At 39.4% G+C, this 26,186-nt stretch overlaps 1 protein-coding gene across 2 annotated transcripts in view; it reads right to left on the reverse strand.

Annotated features, from left to right (window-relative positions):
* LOC124620048 (E3 ubiquitin-protein ligase RNF123-like) overlaps positions 1-26,186 on the reverse strand; it is a 159,358-nt gene that overhangs the window by 59,646 nt on the left and 73,526 nt on the right. Inside the window, exons 11-13 of one of the 2 annotated variants that reach the window (XM_047146724.1) lie at positions 16,130-16,418; positions 11,190-11,461; positions 1,467-1,863 (exon numbers count right to left, since the gene is read on the reverse strand). In XM_047146724.1, the coding sequence (XP_047002680.1) occupies positions 1,467-1,863; positions 11,190-11,461; positions 16,130-16,418 (958 nt within the window). Of the gene's footprint in view, positions 1-1,466; positions 1,864-11,189; positions 11,465-16,129; positions 16,419-26,186 lie in introns of both variants that reach the window. The other variant, XM_047146716.1, reaches the window with a different exon arrangement.

A 26,186-nucleotide genomic window follows, 5' to 3' on the forward strand; every position in this document is an offset into this window, starting at 1 on the left:
CTTTTTAAATTTTCTAACCTACCTGCCCGATTAAGGGATCTGACATTCCACACTCCGATCCATAGAACGCCAGTTTCCTTTCTCCTGATAACGACGTTCTCTTGAGTAGTCCCCGCCCGGAGATCCGAATGGGGGACTATTTTACCTCCGGAATATTTTACCCAAGAGGATGCCATCATCATTTAATCATACAGTAAAGCTGCATGTCCTCGGGAAAAATTACGGCTGTAGTTTCCCCTTGCTTTCAGCCGTTCGCAGTACCAGCACAGCAAGGCCGTTTTGGTTAATGTTACAAGGCCAGATCAGTCAATCATCCAGACTGTTGCCCCTGCAACTACTGAAAAGGCTGCTGCCCCTCTTCAGGAACCACGTGTTTGTCTGGCCTCTCAACAGATACCCCTCCGTTGTGGTTGCACCTATGGTACGGCCATCTGTATCGCTGAGGCACGCAAGCCTCCCCACCGACGGCAAGGTCTATGGTTCATGTGTAGCCACACATTATCTTGCTGTAACTTGAGGATGACTTGTCATGAAGAGCAACAAAATGAGGCATAGGATATCATCAACATACCACTGTGCTGTAAGGGTGACGTGGATGATATCCAAAGGGGTCCTGCTATGAAAAGAAATGGCACCCCAGACCATCACTCCTGGTTTCAGGCCTGTGTGGTGGGGGACAGTCAAGTTGATATGTACCACTATCTAGGTGTCTCTAGACATGTCTTCAACCTGGAATTTGTTCACTGGAGTAGAACTGCCTTCAGTGTTGAGTCCCACTTTGAACTCGGCCCTGACGAGCACCAAAGACGTGTCTGGAGACGTCCCGAGCATTTGTGGATATTCTATGCCACGTTTTGTTGCCCTTCATGGCAACCCAATCTGAGCTTACATTTCAATGAGATAATGCCCATCCACACACAGCAGGAGTTTCTACTGCTTGTCTTCATGCTTGCCAAACCCTATCTTTGCCAACAAGGTTGTCTGAACTCTTTCCAACTGAGAACATTTGGGGCATTATGGGAAAGGCCTCGGGATTTTGATGATCTAATGTGCCAGTTGGATAGAACCTGGTATGATATCCCTCAGGAGGATATCTAACACCTCTATCAAGCAATCACTCCCAAGCCAAATAACTGCTTGCATAAGGACCAAAGGTGGATCCATGCATTATTAACTTTCTCAATTTGTTAAACTCTTTCTGTTGAATAAATCATCCAATTTTTCTGATACTGTAAGCATTTGTTAGTTCATACATGTAAATCATATCTAATGATTTCCATCCTATCCAGATAATTTCTTCGAGGAGTGTACTTTCTTAGTATACTTTGTAACACCTCCTGTAATCATTGGTGTATAGAGCTCACTTAGGAGGATTTATTTACAGCTGTCCCTTACATCAAATGAGCCATATCAGGCATAATTTAGCCATTAGTGAAACATAAAAAGGCTTACAATGTGATTCTTACCTTCAACTTGTTCCAGAGGTGCTGTGGGATGCAAATAGGATCTAAGTGCAGTACACACCTCAACTACCGTCTCAAGATAAAAATCAGGCACAAAAGAAAACAGATTTCCTTCTCCTGATGCTTTCTTGAGAGATTGTAAAATTATTCTGAGGAACCAAACAAGATGACCCTGCTTTTCTGGAGAGTAGACAGCCCCACGCACCCATGCCATGTGTCTAGCTTGTTCCATGAGTTTGGTTTCAAACACGTGGCGAGAATTTAACAATTCTCTGACAACTTCATCTTCAGTGCTGCACGACGCAGCTTCATTCAGGTGACTGCTGTATGACGCTAGCCTGAAGTTGGTGTCATTCAGAGCTATTACATACTCAGACATATTCTCCCTCAGAGTGCTAACCTAAAGAAAGAAGAAAAAAAAAATGAACAATTGGAATACGGCTATTAAAAGGTTTGTACCATTCTTTTAAACTTCAAAATGAGTATATACTAGATTGCCAAATTATGTCTGTTAAGATGAAAATGAAAGTATATAAAACGAAAAAATTGAAATGCTAACTCACTACCTCTCTCCCTTAAAACCCACTTCCTTTCGTCTTCCCCTCTCCTTCCCTCTTTCCTGATGAGGCAACAGTTTGTTGCGAAAGCTTGAATTTTGTGTGTATGTTTGTGTTTGTTTGTGTATCTATCGACCTGCCAGCGCTTTTGTTCGGTAAGTCACCTCATCTTTGTTTTTATATATAACTCAAAACTTATGTACATCTTGCTTCCCACAGTGAAGTTTTTCTAATTGTGAACATTGTACAATGCCTCTAGTTTAATTTGCTTAGTTTGACTTCCTTTCCACTACACAGTATCTTCTGACAACTTTCTGATTTTTTCTATTACTAATTGCTGTGGTCCACTTACATGCGCATATATGTGCAAGTCAAGGAAAATAGTTTGTTAAGCGCCCTGTACTTTTCTCATAAAAGGCTAATAAAGTGATCACAATATTATGAAAAGGATAGATTGCTGCTTACCATATAGCAGAAATGTTGAGTCGCAGACAGGCAAGGCGAAAAGACTACTAACCACATACGCTTCCGACCAGCACGCCTTCTCCTGAATTAGACAACATACACAACACACACACTCGTGCAAGCACAGCTCATGCACACATAACCACTGTTTCTGGCTGCCAAGGCCAGACTTCGGCAGCCAGAGACAATGGTCTTGTATGTGTGAGCTGCATCCATGTCAATGAGTGTGCTGTGTTTGTTGTCTAATTCAGGAGAAGGTCTTCTGGACCATCGCTAACATGTTTAGTAGTCTTTTTGTTAAGCCTGTCTGTGACTCAACGTCTCTGCTATATGGTGAGTGATCTATCCTTTTCATAATATTTCATTATTTCATTCTCGATATCCATTGTTTAATAAGATGGTAAACAATTTTTAATGTACTGTTGATGCATTCAAGTATTTCAAGTGTGGCATCACTGAAGCTTCACTATATTTTGAATCAGCACTTCACCTACAGAAAGAGGTTACCTAGATTGTGCTGAAGTATGAAGCATTAGAATGTCTCCTACCTTCCAAACTTCACTGGTTCGCAGAAGAGCTTCTGTGAAGTTTGGAATAGGAGATGAGATACTGGAGAAATTGAAGTTGTGAGGACGGGTCATGAGTCGTGCTTGGGTAGCCCGTGAAAGACAAATGTCCCAAGTTTCAGTCTCGGTCTGGCACACAGCTTTAATCTGCCAGGAAGTTTCAAATCAGTGCACACTCCACTGCAGTGTTAAAATCTCATTCTGGAACTGCCTCATGGTTGTTGTCAACATGGACATCCACAAGGAATTCAAGTCTATTTGTTGCCATTAGGTGTTCTATATTTCCATCCTGAGTGGGCTTGCAAATTATCTGTTCTCCATAGTTTTCAGAGAAGACTTTTAGCAATGTTTTGCAAGATGTCTTGTGTCATGGCCATCACTTACCAAGCTTATTTTCCCAGTTGATTGTTGGATGAGTAAAGTCTCCTTCAATGATGACAGTATGACTGGGAACATTCATTCATATTAGTGAACTGAGATACTCCCTAAGGTTTTTGGCTACTTCTGTGGGCGAGTTTGTTGGTTGACAGAAAGATCCAATTAGAAGCTTATGCCCAACCTACTCCCTGAGACTTTGGCACACTATCTCACACGCAGCTTCAATTTTTATTTCAGCGGATTTGTCTACTGTGACAAATACACCACCTACATTCCGGTTAGCTCATCCTTCCAATAGGCACTTACATTTTTTTACATCTGACTGCTGTCAATTCTGGGTTTTAGCTAGCTTTCTGTACCTAGTATCATGTGAGCTCCACTGCTTTTTAGGACCGCTTTAACTCTGGAAATTTCTTGTGAATGTTTCAGCAATTATCATTAGAATTTTAATCTTTTCATCTTTAAGGGTGATTTCTTTCACTCTTATACTATTAATTTGCAGACTTCAGCAGCTATCGTTATCTGCACTGAGAGTCATCTAAGCTAAAAATCCCTTGAATGCTCTCCAGGGAGGGACAATATAACTTGTCACAGAAACTTCAAGTGTCAAGTCTTCTACTTGGCTCATAGCCAGAGGGACACGATCAGCTCTGGGGACAATGCTGCAGATTGAGTACATGAGCAAGATTGGTCCTCTCATCCTTCTCTGCAAGTTGTCATAATGATCCAAGTATGAGCTCACAGTTCAGATGACAGGCATCATTCATTCCTATGGACCCCACAATCAGCAGATGGCCACACCCCGTTCCCTAAATGGCTGCTAGAACAGCTTCTCCAATGTATAGGATGAAGCTTCCAGACATATATACTGAGTGCACAAGGTAATTCTTCCTATCTCATGCTGCTATTTTCCTAAGTAGTACCATTACTCACCATGTGTTTGAGCGGCGATGATCGAAAGACCTCTATGCTTTTGGGCTCACTCCTCCCTGACAACAGTCAGAGCAAGTGTCCACAAAGTTCAAATGGGTTTCACTGGTGCTCTGTTTCATTGGATGAAAGCATCTCAAATTTTTTAGTTAATGGGTTGGGTTGAATGCCCTGAATTCTCCCTGGTTCCTGTTTTCCCTGTACAGAGCCCCTAGACCTCCACTGGCATGCCACTCACAGCTAAGTGGACAAGCACTGATAGATCACTTACTTCTGGCAGATGCAACATCACCCACTGAAGAGTTGCTTACAAACAGCAACCAACTCATCTCGTGTCCGAGACTTTTGTTGAGGTTACAGTCACTATTACATATGCATAACAGTGTCAACAACAGTGTTAACATACAACAAATGGTGATAAGATATGCCACTATTGAAGTGAGAAATTAAATAGAACATGGCATGACAATTTCAATATGCACAAAACAGAATATTGTAACTCAAGAATTGATTTCTTAAAAGCTACATTTACATCATGATCACAAAATTTCAAACACTGACTCAGAAGAAAGCAGAGCACGAAAAGAATAAGCAGTGCAGTAATGTAATAAGTACTTACACTGCAATGAGGGTGAAAATAATTTTCTGATAGGATAATGTCACCACAGTTTACAGAATTCAGAACTGTAGCTCACAGTTTACTAAGACATATCCACAATATTAGTAAGCATCTAAAAATTCTCAAAAGCACTGAATCATGAAGCAGAACCATCAGACAAAAATATTAAAATGATTCAATCAGGCACCGATAAAATCCCATTAATTATCAATTATAAGACTGAGTAGTTTGTTTCTAATAAAATTAGTTTTTACCACATTTCATATGAGTGACAAGTTCCTTACATCAGAACTTCACAGCAGCACAAAAATTAAGATTTCATAAACACTATACACTGATGTTCCTTGAAATTTTGGGTGAACTGACAGATGTCCATAGTCTGTGCCACAAAATTTCAGTGCCAAGTCTTCTGGCAGTCTTTAGATGTATACATCTGAAGATGGTCACAAGACTGCTGAAATATCATGGCAGCAGCTTCCAGACCTAAACTAAAAACTGTAAATTATCTGGTTGAAAGAGGCTTCAAAAGCTCATGGAAGAGTATGATAAATAATTTACAAATATGAGAAACAGTATGTGCTTCAGTTGTACCTGACTATTGTCATAAGTTTCTCAGGTATGAAAAGAGGCTTTATCGAAGCATAAGGCCTTTTAAAAGAAACTGTTATCTTCTCATCATATTTGCCTCAAAAAGGTTATATGTAGCAATCTTACAGACAACGTTATTAAAGTTAATAAAGTAATATTAACCCTCGAGCACTTATGCTACTGTAAAATGTACAACAGCAGTACTTTTATGCCTAATTGATGTCTTAACATTGAGCTGTTGCACCACCACTGCCGTGTATTCCATTGCTATGTTTTCTTGGCAATGTTAAAGTGACTTCAATTCCTTTGGCTAGCTTTCTCATTTTGTTTTCTGAATTGTAAGCAACACTGTAAAAATTACAACATGCACCTGCTGGTGTGATGGTTGCAGAGTTTGCTCCAGCAGTCAATATGCTGAGGTAAGTGTAATAAAAAGTTAATAAGTATAGTTAACTGTTTTTTATTTTTTACAGATGTACATCAAACATTAATTTCATTATACTGGCATTTGAATTTATTTATTCATTTCACTTCTTTTAATGTTTTGTTTCAGTTGAAAGGGTGTATCAGATGAGGAAATTCACACACTACTTGAAGAAAGTGACAAAGGAGTCTATCCAGATTTTTCAGATCTGGAGGAACGTGAAGTGGATTTGACTGATGAAGGGCACTGAATATGAGAATCATGGCAGCAAATCTTAACTTGAAGCTTGAAGATGAGGGCGGTGATGATCTCAAAAAGAGATAGCAAATGTGTGGGGGGTTCTTTATTGGAAAAGACAAAGTTATGCACTGGTGTAAAAGTAACTGTGTTAAAACATAAAAAACCAAGGGAAAAAACATTGTGCAAATTATACCACGTGATGGATATAACTGATGAAGTTAGTGCTTTTCTGAAAAAAATTGACATTATTAATGAAAGCATAAACTATGCAAATACATAAATGAATAGGCTGTGAGACACACATCAATTCTCACACAAGAGATAATAAAGTGACATCATGACACGAAATAATGGTTGTGTTCAGGATCCCGTTTTTGATTGGAACAAGAAGAGACCATCACACTAATGTACTGGAACTCTGGGTAGCAGATGAAACATGAATGCAACTGCTTAGGACTGCAACGGGTAACAAAAGGTTTGTGTTTGTTCCACACTGTATGCGGTTTGGTGACATGGAACCAAGGAATGACAAGAGAAAAACTGACAAGGTGGCTGCAACTTGGACAATATTGGATGCTTTAGTTACTAACTGTCAAAGTTCTTACAGCCTCAGTGAGTTCACCATTCAGAGGTTGCTGTGACTGGATTCAGTACATATCCAAGAAACCAGCTACTTACAGGATAAAAATATTTGCACTATGTGATGCAAAAAGCATTTTATTGCAGTAATCTTTGCGCTTACTGTGGCATGCAACCGGAAGGCCATATCCGGTGTCTACATCCACATCTACATAGATACTACACTAGCAACTGCATGGTGTGTGGCACAGGATACCCTGTACCACTACTAGTCAGTTCCTTTCCTAGTTGGAGGTGACTTTAACCTACCAAGTATAGGGTGGGATGTCTAAGGATTCATTCCAGGGGTATAGGCAAACAGTCATGCAAAACACTTTTGAACACGTCTTCTAGAAACTGTCTTGAACCGCTATCTCAGCAGCCCACGCACAATGGAAATATCCTAGACCTTGTAGCTGCAAGTAGGTCAGACCTTATTGACAATGTCAGTATAGAAACAAGGATTAGCGATCATGATGTCACTACAGCAATTATGGTTATGAAAGTTAATAAATCAGTCACGAAGGCTAGGAGAGTGTTTCTGCTAGGTACAGCAGATAAGCAGTCATTACCATCTCATTTAGACAGTGAATGGACATCACTTAGGCCCAGTAAGATGGATGTGGAGGAATTATCAGCAAAGTTTAAGCAAATTGTAAATCATGGTCTGGAGAGTGGATAAAGGATGGAAAAGACCCACCATGATTTAACAACAAAATTTGGAAGATGCTGAGGAAGCAGAGACCGTTGCACTCTCGGTTCAAAAGACAAGCAAAGATTAGTAGAGATTCGTGCATCTGTGAAAAAATATATGTGTGAAGCATATGACAACTACCACCATCGCACCTTAGGAAAAGGTCTGGCAGAGAACATGAGAAAATTCTGGTTGTATGTAAAATCACTAAGCAGGTCTACAGCTTCCATTCAGTCCCTTGTTGACTAGTCTGGTGTAGAAGTTAAAGATAGCAAAACAAAACCGAAGATTTTAAATTTCACATTCACGAAATCATTCACACAGGAGAATCATCCAAACATTCTGACATTTGACCACCAAAAAGACCGACGTATGGACAACGTGTTAATAAACATCCCTGGCGTAGAGACACCATGTGTGGATGGAACCACAATTTGATTTTACAAAAAGTACTCTACAGCATTGGCCCATTACCTAGCTTTCATTTATCGTGAAACTCTCACCCAACATGACTGATAAGCACAGGTGACTTCAGTACACAAAAAGAGTTGAAAAATGCACCTGCAAAATAACAGACCAATTCACCAACACTGGTTTGCTGCAGAATCCTTGAACATATTCTCAGTTAGAGTATAATAAGCTTTCTTGAGGCTGAGAAGCTTATGTTCACGAATCAGCATGGGTTTAGAAAGAATTGCTCATGCGAAACTCAGCTTGCTCTTTTCTCACACAATACACTGTGAACTATGGATGAAGGACAACAGGGAGATACCATATTTATTGATTTCAGGAAAGCATTTGATAAGGTGCCCCACTGCAGGTTGTTAACAAAGGTACAAGCATATGGGGTAAGTTCACAGATATGTGGGTGGCTCGGAGACTAATTAAGTAATAGAACCCTATATGTTGTTGTCAATGGCGAATGTTCATCAGAGACAAGGGTACCATCTGAAGAGCCCCAAGGAAGAGTGATAGAACCACTGCTGTTCTCTATGTACATAAATGATTTGGTAAACAGGGTATGCGGCAATCTGCAGTTGTTTTCTGATAATGCTATGGTGTGCGGTAAGTTGAGTGAGTGTAGGAAGATACAAGATGACTTAGACAAAATTTCTGGTTGGTGTGATGAATGGCAACTAGCTCCAAATGTGGAAAAATGTAAGTTAATGAAGATGAGTAGGAAGAACAGAACTGTAATGTTCAGTTAGAGTATTATTAGTGTCCTGCTTGACACTGTCTAGTCCTTTAAATATCTCGGTGTAACGTTACAAAGCAACATCAAATGGAACGAGCCTGTGTGAGTTCTGGTAGGGAAAGCAAATGATAAACTTCAATTTATTGGGAGAATTTTAGAAAAGAGTGGTTCACCTCTAAAGGAGACTGAAAATAGGATGCTCATGCAATCTGTTCTTGAGTACTGCTCGTGGGTTTCATTTCTGTACCAGGTCAGATTGAAGGGAGACATCAAAGCAATTCAGTAATCGGCTGCTAGATTCATTACCAGTAGGTTCGAACAACACTTAAGTGTTACAGAGATGCTTGGAAAACACAAATGGGAATCCCTGGAGGAAAGGAGACATATTTTTGAGAAACACTATTGAGAAAATTTAGAGAATCGGCACTTCAAGCTGACTGTCAAAAGATTCTACTGCTGCCAACATACATTGTGCATAAGGGCCATGAAGCTAAGATTCAAGAAATTAAGGCACATACACAAGCGTAAGTCCTTCTCCTGGGGGCATAGTGATGTGATGCCTATTGAAAATTCTACCAGGAACATTACAACTGATAATTGGTACATAAGCTACATCCTTTCTGAATATTTGCTACAAAAGAAACTCACTTGTATTGGTACTGTGAGGAAGAATGGGCATGAAATTCTTCCAGAATTTCTCCCATACAAAACAAGAGAAACTGGAAGTGCATAGTTTGGATTTCTTCATGGTAAACTTAGTTTCATATGTTCCTGATAAAAACTGTGCTGTCATACTTTTTGTCTACTAAGCATGTCACAGTCACAGTTGAATAAACATACAAACCTGAAATCATAATTGACTACAATGTGACAAAAGGTGAAGCAGAAATTGTAGATAAAATATGTGCTTGTTACCCTGTTTCAAGACTTACAAGAAGACGGCCATCGGCTCTTTTTTATTTTTATTTCTTTCCTTTTTTTTGGACACTGCTGGAATTAATATGCAAATATTGTTTCCCTTCACAAAGCCAGAGATAACTTCGTGAAGAAATATTTATCTCAAGAAGCTAGCAGAAGGTCTTATGAAAGAACAACTCATATCTAGAACTCCCCTCAAATTGTTACCAGCCGATCGCTCATTATTTCTTATATAGTTTTTGCTAAAGCATTGACTACCAATAATCAGTGAAAAAACATGGGATGTGTATCCTTTGTGGACATCAAAAAAATTCATCCCCATGAATTAAATGTGATAGATGTAATAACTTAGCTTGGAAATGGATACTGATAAACTAATTGTTTGTGGAACGTGTTATGAAAGTGAACGTATGACAGAATAATAGGGTAAATAGTTGTTAGAAGAACTAAAAGAGCAAAAGCTTTTGTTATAAATGTTGAAGACAGTGAAAGTGAACTGCTTTCTTCGATAAATGTAACAGCTTGTTCAGCACAGGCTTGTTTTTATTGACAAATGTACATGTTAAAATTTTACAACACGTGCCAGATCATTGGACAACAACTGCTGGAAGGTTAACATTTAAGCTGGAAGTAATAAAGTTATTGTTTAATCATTTGCTTTTGAACATTATTTTTTGCACAAAAAACGATTTTTTTCCTTTGCAGGGACCAAATAGCACTTCTGATCTGTTTCCTATTGAGTCTGTTTTACACACAACTCTCTCTCTCTCTCTCTCTCTCTCTCTCTCTCTTTTACACAAGATTTAGGGCATGCAACTGCAGAAATACTATTTCTTCTCACAGAAATACTATTTCTTCTCACAGAAATACTATTTCTTCTCATAAAGTTTCAGCTACATATCTTTTGGCAATCTATCAGCTATATACCTTTCAGACATCTTTCAAGTGAGCTGACAGGCAGTGAATGAATGAATCTTTCCTTACACTGCGAAAACTCGTTTTTATACAACGGAACGACACTAGAGGGGACAGATGGAAGACAAAGGAAAAGATCTAATTTGGAAAATATGATCCAGCCTCATGGAGCACAAAGGCCCGACCTGAAAAAGGTGCACAGCAATGAAAGCACCTGCTACACTTATTTTTCTATCTGGTTATTTGCAGCACTCTAATGCAAAAATCTACAAAAATAAGTCTAATGCAATAAGTAATATTTTGTTTCTTGTTTCATTTCACAAACCATAATTGCTGGACTAATTCACTACATATGACTAACAAGAGGAGGAAAGTAGTGCATGATTTTTTCCCTAAAGGTAATGATAACATAAGTTTTCTGTTAGAGCAAGTGACGGGTACTTGATATTCCTCACGTAACTTCATTTCATGAACAAATTAAATGTATTTTGGGTAGACTAGAGTAAACAAAGCCTGAAGATAGTTACAGAAACTGCACTTATGTAATGTTAAGTCAAAGGACAACACAAATAAGAACCAAGAACTGCAGATTCATTCTGAAGCTTGACTGAAATCTTACCTTCACTATTTGCTTATGGGCTCCAAGATGATAAAAGAGGACTAATCCATCCAGCAGTTCAATTAATGATTCCATTGGATTAGCATTTCCATTACCCCTGGAAACATTAAGACTCTCTTGCTCTCTTGTAAATAACACTGGCATTCTGTCTGTAAGTGCTGGCCCTGAAGCAGTTTGCTGGTGAGTTATGAGTCGTGCTAGAGCTGGTATCATGAAGGGCGAATTTCCTTCTGAGAATCGTGATTGTAATGGAACAGAACTTCTCCCAGCTACTGCTAAGTGGAAAGAGAAATTTCATGAAATCATCAACTTGCAATGCAGCAGAAAAGAAAATTGGTTAAATACACAAAAATATGTTTATGACTGACAGCTGCTACATAAAATACATACAGGAGACAAGAGTCACAATGCTAACAAGGGAACCTCCCCATCGCACCCCCCCCCCCCCCCCCCTCAGATTTAGTTATAAGTTGGCACAGTGGATAGGCCTTGAAAAACTGAACACAGATCAATCGAGAAAACAGGAAGAAGTTGTGTGGAAATATTTAAAAAAATAAGCAAAATATACAAACTGAGTAGTCCATGCGCCAGATAGGCAACATCAAGGATAGAGTGAACTCAGCAGCGCCGTGGTCCCGTGGTTAGCGTGAGCAGCTGTGGATCGAGAGGTCCCTGGTTCAAGTCTTCTCTCGAGTGAAAAGTTTACGTTCATTATTTTCGCAACGTTATGATCTGTCCGTTTGTTCATTGACGTCTCTGTTCACTGTAAAAAGTGTAGTGTCTGTGTTTTGCGAAAATAATTGTCTTAAAATAAAAAATTGAACTTTTCACTTGAGGGATGACTTGAACCAAGGACCTCTCGTTCGGCAGCTGCTCACGCTAACCACGGGACCACAACACTCCTGAGCTTACACTCTCCTTGATGTTGCATATCATGCGCATGGACTACTCAGTTCGTACATTTTGCTTATTTTTTTCATAGTTCCACACAACTTCTTCCAGTTTTCTCGATTGATCTGTGTTCAGTTTTTCAAGGCCTATCCACTGTACCAACTTATAACTAAATCTGAGGGGGGTGCAATAGGGAGGTTCCTCTGTAAGAACTGCCCAAACATGTGGTAATACAAGATATGGACCAACTTACAAGCCAGAATAAACCCAGCCCCTAAAACCTCACTTCGAAACTATAGACAAAGAGAAGTTACATATGCTGGTGGTGTTGAAGTCGCTGGAGAGAAGCACAAATCTGACAAGGGTTGGAAAGAAAACAAGCCACCTGTAATAACTTAGGAAAACCCAGAAACAAAATGTTTGTGTAACTGGGAAGGAATTTGGACCGCATTTCTCGCAAATGTAAGTCCAATGTTTTAGTTCACTTGGCAAATCATAAGACACCTCTGTCCAGCAAGAAATAAATTATTAACTAGGGAGGTGATGGATAAATAATATGTACACCCACTTCCTAACAGGCCTGTTTACTTATGGGGATTGATGCACATAACATCTTAATTGCGTTCAACGGGAAATTTTACTGCTCCACACATCAAAAATTTTCTTTATCTGAAACATGTTGGTCAAAGGTAAAGATCTTTAATTATTTCCCAATATCACTCAAAAGTATGATTGTTAAGGCCACATGGAAATTAAAAAACTTTGGATCCATGTCTAGTCTGTTATACTGTTGCCCTAAGTTGCATAAAGGATTATGTGGATAATTTTCAGGTAAGATCTGTCCATGTGCAAATGAATAAAAGAAGGTGTTCATGCCTTTCAACACATAAATACATTCGGTATGAAAAAACTGGTTTGATTCAGTTGCTCATGGATAGACCTATACTGAAAATTATCAACATAACGTATTTTTTCTTTTTTTTATGCATTAGGAATGTGTCCTGAAAGTTAGGCTGTACCTATCTGCTACACCCTGTACACAATTGAATAGAAAATTTTGAATGTTTAGTAGGATGATTGATGAGTGTGTGTGTGTGTGTGTGTGTGTGTAACATACTGAACACAGTTACATATAAATCACTGCATGCATATGGGTGGGAGGGAAAAAAAACCCTTAAAAATCATTTAAATGGTCAGCTTATGGTCATTTTCGCACAGAAAAGACGTCTATAATTATTAAACTGAATCATTGCACAGCACAGTGAGAGATTGCTAACAGCTAGCTGAGTCCACCAAAATATGGAAATTGTTTACTAAAGTCTACTCTTTCATTTACAACAGTTAAATCAAATGTGGGCATACTTCTCCTGAAGAGGATTCATGTGAAGGATATCTCACAACTAAAACAATATAGAAAACATCAAGAAAGTACACAATACTTCCGTGGAAAATCAGCAATTAGTAGTCTATGATATAGGTGACACAATAGACATATCGGAAGACATAGAATTATACATTTTTTTCACTAATACTTAACTATGAGAAAGCTTAATGCAAGAAAGATGTCACATTTGGTAATGCTGATTAAAAGCGTCTGCAAAAATGAAATTCTCAATTATATTTGCAGTGTTTCAAAAACAATCCAACTGATTTTGTGCAGTAATTTGCTACAGTGGATAGATATGGAGCTATTACTTCACAACAAAAACACAACAGCAACCAGAACAGTAAGTGGAAGCCAATGGCAGTCCATCAAAACCAATTAAAACTATTCCATTTGTCAGAAACAATGACTGAGTTTTGTGGGATTCAAATGGAATCTTCTCACTGATTAACTTGAAAAGAATAAAATGATATCTGGTGAATACTATACACAACTTATATGCCAACTGGATGAAAAAGTATGTGAGAAGAAATCTGAACCGCATAGAAAAGCAGTCTTTCATCAAGACATTGCATCTACCCAAGAAGGGACTCTGGCATATGAGATAATGAGGAGCAATGCTTTTCTGGGTCACGCACCATATTTAACCTCATCTGACTTTATCCGCCATTACCACAGCTAAAGAAATTTGTGGCTGATAAGGATTTTACAGTAAATGAGAGATTTATGGGATCTGTTGCTTATTTCCTCAAGGAAGGAATCTAATCACTTAAAAATTGTTTGACAAATGACACTGATGTAAAAAGGGAACTCACTCACTATAGCTTTGCAATGGAAGGGCATTTCTTGGAAATCCTAGAATTCTAGATTTTTTTTGTCCAGTGAAACTACTGAATGATGCGTAAAGCACTGAAGTGATGAGGGCCTACAAAGAATTTAATGCTTTGAACACTTTTATTTACTACAATGCCTCTGGGGTTGTACAAAATTCAGCATTAAACATAGAACAAATCATGAAGAAACCACCAGGAAAATGCAGTGTGAAGCAGAACAATGCACAAATTTGAAATTAATAGGGTCCATTTCAAACAATGGGAATTCCTGTTGTGTCTGACGTAGTCTCAAAAGTTATAGCAAAATGTTGTTTTCCTTCTCCTTCCAAATTTCATGGCAATGTGTGAAGTCTCATTCCCATCCATGGCCGGAATACGCAATGTGCATCATTCCTGTGCCTATATCTGCGTATGTATGCTACAAATTGCTACAGAGAGGAACCAGAAGGTACTTAGCTTTGTACCACACGTGAGTTTCTTTGCCTTCCATATGCATATCAATTGCTGAATGAAATGACTGCATACATGCTCCTGGGTACACTGTAATTAGCCTAATCCTGTCTTAACAGTCTCTGTGGGAGCGATATGTAGTGGACTGAAGTATACCTCAGGTTCTTCACTTAATACCAGTTCTTTAAACCTTGTAAATACGTTTTTATGGGTTAATTGGTGTCTGTATGCAAGTGATGTCCAATTCAGTTCTTTTAGCATTTCTGTCCAACACTTGTTAAAGAGTTTTGATAAGGTTTGTTAGCATTTCTTTGATTCATAAAACATTGTTAAATAATCTTCATCCCTGTACCAAAGAAATACGCTCTGTAATAATCTATGAAAGATTCAAGATCTAATCACTGGACTGGAAAAGACACACAGCTAACAGTCCATGTGCCATCTTCACCAGCTTTCTTTTTAACTTCCACAGGAATCTCTAAACAAAGATAACTGTTCAAAAAGTTACAGACCTGATGAATCACAGCAAAAGCCGTATCAAAAGATATAGAAACAAAAAAAAATTATTTAGTTTATCTCTAAAGCCAACTTCACTCAACTATAAAAATTGGAAAAAGTTAATCAGAACTTGTGAATTGCTGTAAATTTATGTACTACTGGCATAACTTTGTTGATCATTATGGATGGCTAATTTCTGACATCAGAAACGTGCAGTGCTATCAAACATCACCATAACTTCAGAGGACCTGCAACTCATTTCCTACACACAGAACTCTTGGCCAATGACTTCCAACAATCCTGAACCTATTAAACATTAAGGCCTCTCAGCCAACTAGCCTGAGAAGCATAATGATTGTCTTTTGACTCAAATACATTATTTTCATTGTTCATTCATTTTCTTTCACCAATAGCACTTCTCTGCCAGTGCTGCCTTCTATTTGGGCTTCTCACATTTAGCATCCCAAAAACTGACAGGGAGATTACCTGATATCACTGCGAGCCTATCAGACACAAGTATGACATTCTGCATGCACTGTGAATCTCTCCGATAGCCAACTTTTACATGGATTTAGCGAGTCCAGCCTAGAGCTCCCAACGATGTTCAAAGTGAGCTCCCCTTGTCCAGAGGGCCTAGAAATGTGTCTCATGGAAACTCTAATGGATGTTTGAGCTTGCAATACTGACATCTAAGATCGCATTCCAAGGGGCATCTGCCCATCAGAAGAGAATAAAATATGCACAAAATTAGAGCCCCAATTAAAATCCGAACCTGATAACTGCTCCTTCAAATACTCATCCCTGACAATTGCAACTTAGCACTTACAGCAGTTCACAATATCTCTTTAGGATTACAATAGCAAAAGGAAAGAGGTACCACATACCTGTACCTCCGGCACGTTCTGGTGCAACAAGAGGTATGCTGGCAACAACTCTGTGTTCTTCACCAAGAACTCTTGACAGATCCGCTCGCAGTGTTTTGTTCAGGTGAGACAAAACACCTCCAAGGCGATCAATGCTGAAATAATTGATACTTCCATCATAAAATATTGTTGATGGTATGTAAACATTTCCCTGACCAATTTCATTGCTCCAAAGTATCCTGAAGGTAACTAGCAACCGATGGAAGCAACAAAGAGAAACTGGAAGTGGTGTTTGCAGAAGTGGAAGTGTCTGAAAAACAAAATAAATTTTACACACATTGAATCATAGCAAAGTGGACTTACTCCACCTGCCATTATTCTATTCCAGTCAAATAACTAAATTTTTCTTTGTTTTTCACATCTGACTCTTATTTATGCACATAATATGCAGTGTACACTCAAAATTGCTAAATTTTTATTTCTACAATATTTAATGTAATCTTATTATGTGTCTCATAAAATTCAACTTGCTAATTGCAATAGCATTGTTAGTTTTCAGTACAACAAATTCCTTTGAGATAAATTAGTAATTGAAGTTGCCCCATTAGCATACGACTACTAAAATAGTGAGAGATAATCAGTAGACATGAGAGGATTGGAACTATCCACTAAAAAGCCACGTTCATTCTTTCCAGTAACCACTTTCATTTTACCGAAAGCTAATTAACTTTTACAATGAAAGTCTGACGACACCCAAATTTGACATTTGAGCCATTATGCTTGTTTGATAGCAACATCTGATATACTTAGATTGCCCTAAATTTTCTGAGACATATACCACTCTCCATTATTGAATTAAGTCCCTAATTAAGAATTCGTATAATTGGCAAAAATTTTGAACATGGCACCTTCGCATGGGAGCAGGGAATTCACTGTGGAGGCACATAAATTTCCTGTAATTGACACTGACAGAGTGAATCAACAGCCGCATCGAGCGCTAATGTAGAGGACAGCTGAGTTCCGTGGTTCCACCAGCGAGGGCACTGCCGCCAAGAAGTTTGATCCAACTGTCAACTTGATTCTGATATGTACACGGAATACTCTCAGCACACTATATACTGCACAACAAAGGAAGTTTTTGTCAGTCATCAATGACTTACCTGAGGATGACTGACAGGCGTCCAGTTGAAATATTGTGGGATACACTGAATGCAGACGGGCTGCAAGCCCAAAATTTGTTTGAACATTCAGTTCACCAGAAAAATTTTAAAATTCAGAAGTACAGGCTCAGTAATCGGCATAACACCACTATGAAGTAAAGCAAGTGATTCCTCTGTTCATAGGTCATACACAATAATACCTATGCACCAGAACACATATGTGCATAAACTACTGTCACATTGCGTTATTTTCAACTAAAGAATTTTGGTTAGTGGATAATTACTTGGACAGTGTGGGTAGCCATCTTGGTGAATTATAAAGTAGTGTTAAGAGGCAAACAAAATTAGTAAAGACAACAATGCAGAATAGGTTCTACGAGCTGCTGCTGAGTGTTGCTTTCCTTTATAATGTCCGGACATAAGGGTACTGTACTCGACTGATTGATGATGATGTTATATATGGAAATTAAAGAGGCACTGGTGAACTGATAAGTAAAGTATTTCCAATTTTTAAAGACTGGTCATTGCTCGATAGCGTACTGAAAAAAATAAATGTGTACACTATTGAATCTGAAACTTCATGGTGTTGCATTCATTGTGTTGAACATAATTATAATATCCTAACCATTTTTTTTTCAGTTTGAGACCACTACTGAGGAAGAAGAGACGACAACCAAGTAAGTACACTTATAACACGCATTTAAATGTTCAATTTTGTATGTTACAAGTTAATTAATTTTATTTGAAAAACAGAAGTTAGTGGTTAAATAATACTGATTTGTATGCATTTTGTAAGCCCAACAATGCACTAAAATATGAGAAACTGATAAGTTCAGAGGAAATGCATCATATGAACATATGCAATACAAAAAAACCTCATATGTTCATGTGTGGAATATCAAACTTTGGCTCAAACGTACGCGCGCGCGCGCACACAGACACACACACACACACACACACACACACACACACTGCTGGGCATTAAAACTGCAACATCATGAAGCATAGAAAGTAACAAATTTTACTTATTGTGCATAGACAGTAAAATACAAAGAATACATTACTGACTTTGTAGGCAATCGGCTGGACAAGTGTTGTTTTTTTCAACCGGAAGTGGAATACTTAAGCCACTGGCTTAACACAGATGGCATCTGCCCTTCGGATCATAATGTCGTGGCCAATGAGGCCCTTCCTCGCCCCAAGGACTTGCCTGAACGTCAAGTGTTTTTGGGCAAGGTTACTTATTACTTAAAGTTCTTACCCCAGGCTGCCTCCATTGCTCAACCCCTCAATCTCTCGCGTCGCAAAGGTGTACGTTTGACTGGACTCCTGCCTGTGGCCAGGCTTTTCTCCATTTAAAGGCAAAGCAGAAGTCTGCCCCTTGCCTTTTCCCTTCTCTCCAGACTGCCCCTTGGTTGTGACGGCTAATGCATCAGCATACGGCATTGGGGCCGTCCACACGCATCGGAATGCCGATGGCTCAGAACAGCCCATCACTCATGCATCTAAGACATTGACTCCAGCACAACAGAACTACTCCCAGATTGAAAAGGAGGCCCTGGTGACAGTGTTCGCCATCCAAAAATTTCACACCTATCTCTTTGGGGCTAAGTTCACCCTACTGATGGACCATAAACCCTTAGTTACACTTTTCGGACCCTACTCTCACCTTCCAAAGTGAATGGCTCAACATCCTCAGCACTGGGCGTTATTTTTACGGAATTACACTTACACCATCCAGTATAAGCCATCCGCCAACATGCTAATGTGGGCATCTTGTCATGTCTCTCAGCAAGCCCTGATCCTGCTTTTGACCAACAGGAGATCCTCTGCTTTCACACTGATTCCGTCCGCCAGGATGCGCTGGACGGTCTGCCTCTTACGCCTGCTCACATTGCCACAGTTACACGCAGTGACCCTATCTTGCAGCAGGTTCTCTGCTAAGTGGTCCACAGGTGGCCCTCCTATATTACTCGTCGGATGCGGACTGACTTCAGCCCTTGGCGCCACCAGTCCCACAGGCTCTCCGTGGTTGATGATGTCCTTCTGTTGGCCAAGGAGTCGGGTGCCCATTGGGTGGTCATCCCTCCGGATTTGCGGCATCAAGTGCTCAGTTTGTTACACCGCAGGCACTGGGGTATGTCCCGCATGAAACTTTCGGCTCGCCGGCACGTGTATTGGCCTAGCATCGATGGCGATATTGACCACCTGGTCCGCTCGTGCACTGTGTGTGCGCGTCACCAGGCAAGAACCCCCTCAGTCATTCACACCCTGTCCTGTGCCTCGCCGGCCCTGGGATTGCATCAGTCTCAATTTTGCAGGCCCGTTTTTGGGGTCCATGTGGTTACCTGTTATTGATGCCTACTCCCAACACCCATGTCGCCTGCATGATGTCCACCACCAAGGAGGCCACACTCAGGCCCTCGCCCAGGTTCTCGCCACTGAGGGCCTGCCTCACACATTGGTCTCCTATAATGACCCCCAATTCACAGCATTCTCCTTCCATGACACCTATCAGGCCAACGGTATCAAACATATCCATAGCCCACCTTTCCAACCTTCCTCCAAGGGCGTGGCTTGTCCGCATATTTAAACAATAGTTGACGCAGGCCGTCGATACATCTCCAACCACGTCGGCCCTCACACCGTTCTTGAGCACCTATTGCACCGTGCTGAATGACAGACGTAGTCCGGTGGAGCTCCTCCATGGAGGACAGCTACGGACCCTGCTCCATTTGCGGATGCCATCCCCCTCCTGGCCTCGCTCCCGGCGCGGCCGTGTGGGCCCATGTGTACGGGAGCAAGGCGAGCTGGACGCCCGCCGTGGTCATCGCAGACCATGAGTGGCATGTGACGTCAGTGCAGACATCGAAAGGGTTGGAGGGCCGCCATCATAACCAGCTCCGCCCACTTACCCCTGCAGGACTTCCGCTGCCGCCGCCACCTCCTCCTCGTCTGCTACCTGCTTCAGATACAAACGTGGTCCTCGAGCCACCGCCACTGCCCCCCGTTGCTGCCTCCCCGCAATCCTGCCACTGGCCCTCCCTGCCCCCAGGGTTGGCCATCCTGGACACCTCGGACATCCCTTCCTCCGTCGTGCTGTAAGCCATTGCTGCACGCGCTCCTGGCTCGCTTATCATGTGAGGGCGCCACTGTGGAGCATGTGGTCCCAGGGGCCAATAGCGACTTACCCTATCATGTATTTAAACGCCTGCCTTTCACTCAGTGAGGCAGTGTAATATTATAAAATCTATTAAACAATGAGTATGAAGTTGGGAAGATAATATAACTACAATTTTAGCACTGCAATTTCGACTGGCATTTCATTTGTCTTTTGTTTAACCAACATTGATCAACATTTATGAAATTAACAGTAAATATCACAGCATTACATTTTTTTGTTATTTAATAATGAACTGTTAAGCTGGTTAATATGTGGGAGGAGGAGATTTTTTGTGTGTGTGTGTGTGTGTGTGTGTGTGTGTGTGTGTGTGTGTAGTAGAAGGCCAAAGAGAGTGTTGAGTAGGTGTGCCAATGTGGGAGAGCGAAAGCGAGTGAGAGAGAGAGGAGGGGAAAGGATCTCTCCCCCCTCCCTCTCAGTGTAATTTTGGAAGAATGGTTCATTTGCTAAATCTGTTTGTTCATTTAAAATGGTGTGGGGAGACTTATTCTTCTGAGCAAAAATATCTGATTGTTCCAGGAGACCCATTTTTATTCCTTTGTCTACAATGGGTAGGATATGGAGATTTGTTTTGATGTTTGTAACTTTAATGTTTTATGCCAGGCAGGCGGCAAAAGTAAATCTACTTAAATTTTTTAAAATGTAGTGCATCTGCGTGTTCTTTGTATCGAATTTCAAAGTTCCATCCTCTTTGTCCTACATAGTAGCAGGAAAAACTGTCACAGGTTAATTTATGTATGCCAGGCTTTTGTAAAGGTGATTTGGCTGTTTTGGTGTTATAAACTACATTTTTTTTATTCTGTTGGTTGTGTGGTAACTTATTTTGATTATCTGTGTTTCAAACAGTTTTGCGAGTTGGTACGAGATGTTACTGAGGAATTACATGGAAATGTATTTAACTTCATTTGCTATTGATGACAATGTTTTTGATGCTGTTTATATGGTTTTTATATTTTCACCTAATTTCTCAACTGTGGATGGGTTATAAGCATTGTTGTGGGCTATTGTTTTTAAAATGTTTAATTCTTTGCTTTTTACATCATGTTCAGAATGAGTTTTGTTTACACAGTTGACTGCTGATCTAAAAAATGCTAATATGTGTTGATGTGTTATTTATAATGACATTTATTGTTATGATAGGTTATGTTTACGCCAAGAAAATTAATTCCTTGTTGTGTTTGGTGTTCAACTGTAAATCAGCATGAGCAGCCAAAAGTACATGTGAAATCACATGGATCAAAAATGAAATCAGATCTCTTTATAAACACAGAGACTTACTCAACAAAGACACGTACAGGCTGCACCTAGAATTAAGCAACTATCTTACGCTATCCCAACCTGTAAAATTCTTAGATGTAGTTCAACAATCTGTGGATAAAGAAATACTAAAAATCTCATCCAAACAAAAGAAAAAGCTGTCTGTCGTTGTAGCTAAGAAGTCCACCAGCACTCAGTATAACTCACGTGCTGAACAACAAATTCTCTGACAGAGTAGTGAACACAATTAACATTAACTTCTACAACACATAACTTAATTTGCTAAATAAAGGACTCTAACATAATATTGCCACCAAACTTGATGAAAACACAGTTAAAGATCTAATTACTAACACTAAAATAACCTGTCTATCAGTAAAATTGAGTCAAAATGAACAAAATGCTGCAGCACGATGCAAATAAAATAATAAAGAAATACCTAAAAACACAAAAACTGCAGAGGAACACACACAATGAAGCTACAACACTGAATCGAATCAATAAAAAAAATAATCTAACAATAATCTCATTGTTGTTAAGGCAGACAAAAACAATACAGCTGTAATAATGTATGAATTAGATCCTATTAACAAAACATTAGAATTTTTTTCAAAAATAACAACACAATTGAATTAGAATCTGATCCCACTTCCAAATTCCAAGCTAAAATAAAAAACCTGATAAAAAACTGTAATTTCCTCCTAACATCCTCTGAAGCTAAACGCTGCATAACAATGAACCTTACAGCTCCAAAGCTCTAATAACAGCTCAAGTTTCATCAACAAGACCAGCCAATACGCCCATTAATCAACTCAATAAACAGTCCTGGGTACATATTAAATAAAAAAATTCATAAAATCCTTAGCAAAGGATACACATTTACAACCAACTACTCAGTAAACAGTAGTTATGAATTGATTAACAGCATCAATTACGTCACCATACCAAGTACAGCAAAGTTTACAACCCTTGACATAGTCAACCTCTACACCAATATACCCATAACAGAAACACAATGTATTATCAAAGACAACTTGTTGCAACACAAAGTTAAGTGATGTAGAAATCTATGACCTACTTTTCCATTAACAACAAAATCTATACTCAGAAGGATGGCAGCTGACATTTACATTAATAATCTAAAAACCAAATTTTTCAAAGCAAACAAAATTGAAAACGACAGGATCATTTATTAGAAATGTTATGTCAATGATACCTTGATACTTTGCAATGGTGCAACCACTGAAATAGGAAGCTTAGCTGAAAAAATTAATAATATTAACCCAAAAATACAATTTACAGTTGAACAACAAACGCAACAAGGAATTAATTTTCTTTCCCTGAACATGAAATGCCAAATTTATAGAAAACTAGCCACATCAGATGACATTATAAACAACACATCATGCAACCCAAATCAACATAATTTAGCATTTTTTAGATCAGAACTCAACCGTGTAATCAAAATTCATGCTGAACACTATGTAAAAACCAAAGCACTAAACATTTTAAAAACAATAGCGAACAACAATGCTTATGACCCATCCAATGTTGACAAATTACGTGGAAAGATAAAAACCAAACAAACAGCATCAACAACAAAGTCCTCAGTAGCACATCTCCATGTAGCATATCTCCATGCCATTCCTCAGTAACATATCACAACTTAAAAACTGTTTAAACCACACAGATTCAAAATAAGTTACCACACAACCAACAGAAAAAAAGTTCATAAAATGGAAACAGCCAAACCACCTTTTCAAAACTTTGGAATATATGCATTAACCTGCAACAGCTGCTCTTGCTACTACATAAGACAAACAGGACGAAACTTTGAAATTCAATACAAAGAACACACAGGCGCACTATGTTAAAAAAATTTAGGTAAATATAATTTTGCAGCCCACCTAGCACAAAACAGTCATTCAGTTACAAACATCAAAATAAACCTCCATATCCTACCACTGCAGACAAAAGAATAAAAATGGATCTCGTGGAACAATAAGAGTAAGTCTCCTCAAACCATCTTAAATGAACAAACAGATTTAGAAAATAACCCATTCTTCAAAAATTTCAAAGAATCATTACACTTGAAAAATCAAATAACTAAAAAACAACCTCCCCCCCCCCCCCCCCCCCACACACACACACACATTGGCACACGTACCTAACATTCTCTTTGACCTTCTACTACACACACACACACACACACACACACACACACACACAAATCTCCTGATCCCACATACCAAACAGCTTAACAGTTCATTACTAAATAACAAAAGAAAAAAAATGTAATGCTGTGATGTTTATAGTTAATTTCATAAATGTTGATCAATGTTAGTTAAACAAAAGACAAATGAAATGTCAACTGAATTACACTGCTAAAATTGTAAAATTGTAGTTGTATTATCTTCCTAACTCCAAACTCATTATTTAATAGATTTTATAAATAGCACATGTCAGTTTTGCCATATTACTACATGTTATTTTACAATAGAGAAATAGGTACATACTTATAGATGCCAGTGTGTATTACAAGAGCTGAAGAAGGAGACACACTGTCCTAAAACCAACTCTTGGCATAACTTTAGTCATACTCTCTGGTTATTTACAGAAAGCTGGCTAAAGCCTGAAATAAGTTCTGCAGAAATTTTTACGAAGTCTCAGACGGTGTTCAGGAAAGATAGATTAGGCAGAATTGGTGGTGGAGTGTTTGTGTCTGTCAGTAGCGGTTTATCTTGTAGTGAAGTCGAAGTAGATACTCCATGCGAATTGGTATGGGTGGAGGTTATACTTAACAGCCGAACTAAGTTAATAATTGGCTCCTTCTACCAACCCCCAGACTCCGATGATATAGTTGCTGAACAGTTCAGAGAAAATTTGAGTCTCGTAGCAAATAAATACCCCACTCATACGGTTATAGTTGGTGGGGACTTCAACCTTCCCTCGATATGTTGGCAAAAATACTTGTTCAAAACCGGTGGTAGGCAGAAAACATCTTCCGAGATTGTCCTAAATGCTTTCTCCGAAAATTATTTCGAGCAGTTAGTCCACGAACCCACACGAATTGTAAATGGTTGCAAAAACACACTTGACCTCTTAGCCACAAACAATCCAGAGCTGATAGGTAGCATACAGGGATTAGTGATCACAAGGTCGTTGTAGCTAGGCTCAATACCGTTTCTTCCAAATCCACCAGAAACAAACGCAAAATAATTTTATTTAAAAAAGCAGATTAAGTGTCACTAGAAGCCTTCCTAAGAGACAATCTCCATTCCTTCCGAACTGACTATGCAAATGTAGATGAGATGTGGCTCAAATTCAAAGATATAGTAGCAACAGCAATTGAGAGATTCATACCTCATAAATTGGTAAGAGATGGAACTGATCCCCCATGGTACACAAAACAGGTCCGAACTCTGTTTCAGAGGCAACGGAAAAAGCATGCGAAGTTCAGAAGAACGCGAAACCCTGAAGATGGCTAAAATTTACAGACACGCGAAATTTGGCATGGACTTCAATGCGAGATGCCTTTAATAGGTTCCACAACGAAACATTGTCTCGAAATTTTGTAGAAAATCCGAAGAAATTCTGATCGTATGTAAAGTACACAAGCGGCAAGACGCAGTCAATACCTTCGCTGCGTGGTGCCGATGGTACTGTTACCGATGACTGTGCCGCTAAAGCGGAGTTATTGAACGCAGTTTTCCGAAATTCCTTCACCAGGGAAGACGAATGGAATATTCCAGAATTTGAAACACAAACAGCAGCTAGCATGAGTTTCTTAGAAGTAGATACCTTAGGGGTTGCGAAGCAATTCAAATCGCTTGATACGGGCAAGTCTTCAGGTCCAGATTGTATACCGATTAGGTTCCTTTCAGATTACGCTGATACAATAGCTCCCTGTTTAGCACTCATATGCAACTGCTCGCTCATCGATAGATCTGTACCTACAGACTGGAAAATTGCGCAGGTCACACCAGTGTTTAAGAAGGGTAGTAGGAGTAATCCATCTAACTACAGACCTATATCATTGACGTCGGTTTGCAGTAGGGTTTTGGAGCATATACTGTATTCAAACATTATGAATCACCTCGAAGGTAATGATCTATTGATACGTAATCAGCATGGTTTCAGAAAACATCATTCTTGTGCAACGCAGCTAGCTCTTCATTCGCACGAAGTAATGGCCGTTATTGACAGGGGATCTTAAGTTGATTCCGTATTGCTAGATTTCCGGAAAGCTTTTGACACCGTTCCTCACAAGTGACTTCTAATCAAGCTGCGGGCCTATGGGGTATCGTCTCAGTTGTGCGACTGGATTCGTGATTTCCTGTCAGGAAGGTCGCAGTTCGTAGTAATAGACGGCAAATCATCGAGTAAAACTGAAGTGATATCAGGTGTTCCCCAGGGAAGCATCCTGGGACCTCTGCTGTTCCTGATCTATATAAAAGACCTGGGTGACAATCTGAGCAGT

Source organism: Schistocerca americana, chromosome 1 (genome assembly GCF_021461395.2).
Source record: "Schistocerca americana isolate TAMUIC-IGC-003095 chromosome 1, iqSchAmer2.1, whole genome shotgun sequence".
NCBI lineage: Eukaryota > Metazoa > Arthropoda > Insecta > Orthoptera > Acrididae > Schistocerca > Schistocerca americana.